We start from the raw sequence: 6000 nt of genomic DNA on the forward strand, positions 1-6000 counted from the left end.
GCGCACCAAAACACCCCAAATTAGCCAGAAATTTGACAGTGCTGTCATGGTTACCGACAGGGTTGGGTAGGGTTACTTTAACTTGATTACTTTCAATTACTTTTGGATTACTCCAATACCAAATATGCTAATAAAAGACTAAAGAAACTAAATACGAATAAAATGACCAAATTTTGTGCAGGCTTGGGGAGTAACGGAATACATGGAACGGCAAAAATGATGTTGGCAAGCTGTTTGGATTTATTTTCATTTTGTTTCTGTCGAATTTCTGTTAGTTTTGCCGGAGATCACAGAGATCAAAGCCAGGAGGAGAGCTTACCACGTGTTGTGAGTCATCATTTTATTCATATTTAGTTTCTTTTGTCTTTTATTAGCATATTTGGTATTGGAGTAATCCAAAAGTCATTGAAAGTCATCAAGTTGAAGTAACCCTACCCAACCCTGATTACCGATGTGTATCACCTGTCCCTGCTCCTTTGGCGCCCACTGCCTGGGACTCTGATTGGCTCCCTGTCCCAATGTATACCTTCTCCTATCTGTTCACTTTTGTCAGTCCGTCTGCGAACCTCAATTAACACTAGGCAAGCTTTTTTCGACCCTGACTACCACCTGTTTTTTGCTCCTGTCTGTCTCGCGGCTTTCAATCTCTTTTTGTTCCAGACTACTCTCCTTTCTGGGCTTACGACTCACTTCCGACCCTGATTACGTTTTTGCTCTCCTGTCCCGGCTACTGACCCGTTTTTCCGTTCCCAACACCGCCATCGCCATACAGAAGATCCACTTCCGCGTCCAGCGATCACCGGATCGTGGGCGCAACCCATTCTCTTTCTTCTAATAAAACTTGTGAGCAATGTTCTCTGTAATTTTCCTCACGGGTCTGAGCGTTCACACAAAGTTGGTGAGCAACGCTTGAAACAACAGTGAGCAACCATAATCCCAAGTGTGGCAAGATAATCAATTAGCAATCATGTCCAAAACTTGACATCATGTTACATTTTGCAAAATTATTTTTCTCTTTTGAATGAATTGACTCATGTATTATTGCAAAGGTTTTACAGCCTACAGATGTCATTTGTTTTTACAACAATTCTTTCACGAGATTTTCATTTTTTTTTCCTGCTATCTTTTGACGCATAATACTAACATTTTTGGGGTCACTCAATATTTATCGTAAATTCCAGGCATTAAGCCGCTACTTTTTTCCCAAACCTTCAACCCTGCGGCTTAATTAGTGATGCGGCCAATTTATGTAATTTTTCTAACAGCCGCCAGCGGCGCTCGAGTACAAAAGGTAAGATTTAGACCGGTGGAATATATGTGCCGAGGAAGACTGCAACTTCTTAGCTTGTGCACAAATTAAATTAGCGTAGAGATATCCTCATCATGCACATTGCGAAAAGAAAAGCAAATGACGCAGCTTTTAAGCTAAACGCAATCGAGCAGTCCGATTAAGAAGGAAACAGAGCTACTGCACGTTAACTTTACTTTGCGAGCGTGTTGCTAGCGTGTTTTTGAGTAAGGGAGCGTGGGACGACGTTTGTACGACATAGTCTCTTTCCCATACTGGGGAAGACGACTTTGATGACGTCAGTTATGAGAAGGAAGATGAGGATGGTTTACCATGATTTTTACAAATACGGTATATTTTTTTTAACAGATCCGTTTACTGTTTTGTGAGCGTGTTGCTAGTAGCTTTTTGCTACCCTTCACAGGCACGGTTTGGGATGAAAGTTATAATATTATTATTAAAGCTTTGAAAACTCTCTCGGTGTACCGTCTTTCTTTTTAAATATGTGTAACTATGTATAATATGTATTTGCAACTGTATATTTTTGAAATGTATTTATTTTAGAGACTTATTCTGATTTGTTTTCCATGGGCGAATAAGAAAGAAGGGGCGGAGCAGACGCGGGCTGACAGGAAGTGGAGTAAAGGTGAGACGTGTTTGTTGTCGCGGCTGACAACAGTGGCTGTATATTTTTCCCACCCTTACCTTTGGAAATATACATTTTCAACGGGACCGGACTCTGCAGATCTGCATCAAACTTTAAGTACCGGTAACATTTTCCGTTCACTTTGCCGGCTGTAGTAATTGGACTGTGTATTTTATATTCAGTTACAATCGCGGGACTCAAAGTCGGTTTGGGTTAATTCTGTGATCGTTTTGCATCTTACCTTATGTAAAGGTGCGGCTTGTGTAAGTACAAAAGCGGTTATCCTTTTTAAATCTGGTGGGTGCGGCTTATAAGCAGGTGCGCTCTATAGTCCGGAATTTACGGCAATTTATTTTGTCACTCAATATTTAAGTTTCAGTTACAATCCATTGCCTGAAAAGTGCTTTCCAAAAATGATGATTTGATTTGTGCCTGGAATATTCTGTAATAAAACCAACGGAACTGCTCAGCTTTATGGTGATTTTTCTTTACCTGTCTCACAACCCTGACGCAGAAAGAAATGAAGTCTTTCTCTTTGCACGCTATGACTTTTAGGGAGCAAAAAAAGTATAGGGCCCTGTTCCCGGTCAAGGAAGCAGACGTGACAAAATGATCTAGATGGAAGCGTCATGACATGATGTGATGTGTGCTTATAGGGTGAAAGTGTCACTTGCAAATGCTGATGGTAAATAATTAAACCATCAGGAGCGATAAGATCCATCTAGGTGACGTGCGCAGACGTTTGAGCCATGTCTGAGTGTGTTCGCGCTGTCTAAGCTTGTTAAAAGGAGGCGGCACAGCACAGGTGCTGCTGTAATTCTTTGCCGAGGGATAAACTGGGGGAGGGTTAGAGAATAACAAGAAAAACCTGCAAAAATCATTCGAACGAGATGGGTTCCTGCGTATCGTTCGGAAGTTGAATGTCTTGTGAGCAATGTTCTCTGTAATTTTCCAGGGGTCTGAGCGTTCACACAAAGTCGGTGAGCAGCGCTTGAAACAACAGTGAGCAACCATAATCCCAAGTGTGGCAAGATAATTCATTAGCAAACATGTCCAAAACTTGACATCAAGTTACATTTTGCTGAGTTTCAGGCAATGCAAAATTATTTTTCTCTTTTGAATGAATTGACTCATGTAACTATTGCAAAGGTTGTACGGCCTACAAACGTCGTTTGTTCTTACAATTCTTTCACAAGATATCCATTTCTTTTTATTTCCTGATATATTTTCTTGCATAATATTGACATTTTTGGGGGCTTATTTAGTCGGTTGTAAGATACAGAACTGTACTTAATCACATTTTTTAGTGGAAGTACAATGTTGGCAACAAGATTCACTTGATATAATTGGAAATTATTTGAATGCAACACAAACTTTTTCTTCTTTTTTCCGTGTTTTTTTCCTACTTTTTTTTAAATTCCTTCAAAAAAATCTCATTGTGTTTATTTTTTTTCCAAGCTGTTACTTTTTTTCTTTTTGTTCTCTATTTAATCTTTTTCCTACATTTCTTTCTTTTCTTTTTTTCTGGCTTTTTTCTAAATTTTTCCTTCTTTTTTCTCTTCCTTTTGTTTCTTTTTTTCCTCAGGTTTTCACTACTTTTTCATTTTGGTATTTTTTTCTTTTTTGTTCTATTCCCCCCTTCCGTTAAGTCATGTTGTGCATAATTTTACATAATATTTGGTCATGTTGGGATTAAAGAAGCAAAAACAACCCGAAGAGCCGTTTAGGACCCGAAAGAGCCGATTCTTTTTAGTGAGCCGAGCCGAAGAAGCCGGTTCTCGACAAACTCTACTAACTTTAATCAACTTCGTTCTCCTTCGACTCGACTTCAAAATACCGCATTTAGGACACAAGGTCAGGGGGACACGTGTATTTTTGCCTTCATGCACTGTAACTTTGACTTAAGTCGCTTCTTAATTAGTAATTTTGAGCCCTCATTTTTGTGCGCTGGCTAGATTTTCTTGTGCGCTGAGAATGTGCGAGCAGTGCGCAATTGCGCACAGCTTAGAGGGAACAATGCTTGTGAGTTAAATGAAAATGCTACAAAGGCGGGCTACGAGGTCGCACGCTGATCGCCAAGCAAACGTTTAACGCAGGGTGAACTTATTAAAGAGTGTTCAAAGAATGCCAAATGTCAGTCCTCACATATTTTCAGTTTGCCAAATCTGGCCCGCTTTCTGAAAAATTTGGAGACCCCTTGTCCAGGCATTGGTGGGGATATTTGAATTAGTAGTCACCAGTGGGGGCCAAAATGATGATTGCTCGATATTGATGGGCACACGTCCCCTCCGTCCAAGCCAAATCAATGTTTTTTTTCCCAAATATTAGGCGCTCCCAAAAAAACAAGAAATTGCCAGGGATTAGAAAGTGTACTTTATAATCTAGTGCACCTTATAGACTGGAAATACAGTAAACAATATCTTAAATGCATTACAATATAACGTCTAGATATAGATGCCATTTATGTAATTTTAGTTGTGAAATAACCAGTTCAGGGTGTCCCCTGCCCAGTGCCCGAAGATAGCAGGGATGGGCTCCAGCACCTCCGAGACCCTTCTGAGGATAAACGGTGCAGATAATGGATGGATGGGATAGATAGTTGTGAAATAAGATTTCCGAAATAGTTATGTTTTTTACCTGACATTTTTAATCTGTAGTTTTAATTTCATGCGCCTTATAGTCAGGTTCGCCTTGTATATGAAATAAATAGTTTACAGACAAATATTTTGAGGGTGCGCCTTATAATCCGAGAAATTACAGTACACCCTTGGAATGTCGAACATAAATTTCTCACATCAACGACTTGGATTATATCTGAAATTAATTTTGAGTCATTAAGAAAGTTTTGTTGCAATAACACAGCAAATCAAATGAGAATTGATCTATTTTTCTTAATTTTAAAATACACGAATCAGGTAATATCTATGTAGTTTACGTTCAAATACGCTTCTCACATAAATTGTAGAAATAATTTTGGGTATTTGCGATATTTGCGAATCAGAATACTACTCCTAATAATAATAATACAATATAAGACACACTATAATATATCCTTGTCAAACACTATTTTTACTTGAGTTTATGTTAATATTTAGTTTTAAAGCATGCTGTACTTGCTTTTTTCCCCAACAAAAAAACGAGAGCACATAAATATTAGAATAGCAATGAATTAGAATTGTTTTATCGTCATTGACGACAACGCATTGAACATTGTTTGAAGCGAGATTAGACACGGCACTCCAGGATAAACACGTTATAGACACTTAAAAATAAGATGACGAGAATGTTAAGATAACAGGCAAATATATTTACAAAGTAATGCTTAAAGATTGTCCTAAGTTTTTATTAAGTGAATTGTAAATAACTTAGCCATATTATATTAGCAATATCAGCGATATTGTTACGAAATTTCAAATATTGTTTTCAACTTTTTACTATTTTAACTATGACATTTTAGAACTTTATATCAATTTTAGCATGTTACTAACTGACTTCTGTGCGTTTATTGACAAGTTTATAGGATTTCTTACCGTGTCATTTTGTTGCTTTCGGACGTCCTCCACTGTGCACATACTTCTTGTCCCGCCGTTCATCATCATCATGTCTCTCGCGTAATAATATTGATAAATAAAACAGACAACTCAAAATAAATAGTAAAAAAGGAGCCCGGTTTGAAGCGGGTTGTGGTGTCTCGCCGTCTGTCCCGGTGCAGTGCAGGTCTGAAGGTTTTACACCGGCTTCTGTTTTCTTTTTTTTTTTTAGTGCCGATACAACTCTCTGTGCGTCACTGTTAGGCCACGCCCACTTAAAAATCCAGTGACCAAATAAGGAGACTTGGCTGGAGGTGAACAGATAGTCCCTCGCTATAACGCGGGTCACTTTTCACGGGTTCGGTTCTTTGCGGATTTGCATCGAGTTCTGCATTCTGATTGGCTAGAGTTTAAGGGGTGTGGAACAGGTGGCCCCGCTAACGGATTTAATCCGGCTCACGAGACACCGCTCAGAGAAGCACAAGAGAAAAGCGAGCTGCAGGTTGAAAAATACCCACTTGACGTTGCCAAAGCCA

At 39.0% G+C, this 6000-nt stretch overlaps 1 protein-coding gene across 1 annotated transcript in view; it reads right to left on the bottom strand.

The window, feature by feature from the left end:
• Nucleotides 1–5664, bottom strand: part of tuft1a (tuftelin 1a) — a 35085-nt gene extending 29421 nt beyond the window's left edge. Inside the window, exon 1 of the mRNA XM_088327377.1 lies at nt 5465–5664. Coding sequence (XP_088183503.1) covers nt 5465–5536 — 72 coding nt within the window. The 5' untranslated portion in view covers nt 5537–5664. The remainder of the gene's footprint in view (nt 1–5464) is intronic.
• Nucleotides 5665–6000: the final 336 nt, after the last annotated feature.

This window comes from Urocampus carinirostris, chromosome 2 (assembly GCF_059441175.1).
Source record: "Urocampus carinirostris isolate Australia breed hairy pipefish chromosome 2, RoL_Ucar_1.0, whole genome shotgun sequence".
Lineage (NCBI taxonomy): Eukaryota > Metazoa > Chordata > Actinopteri > Syngnathiformes > Syngnathidae > Urocampus > Urocampus carinirostris.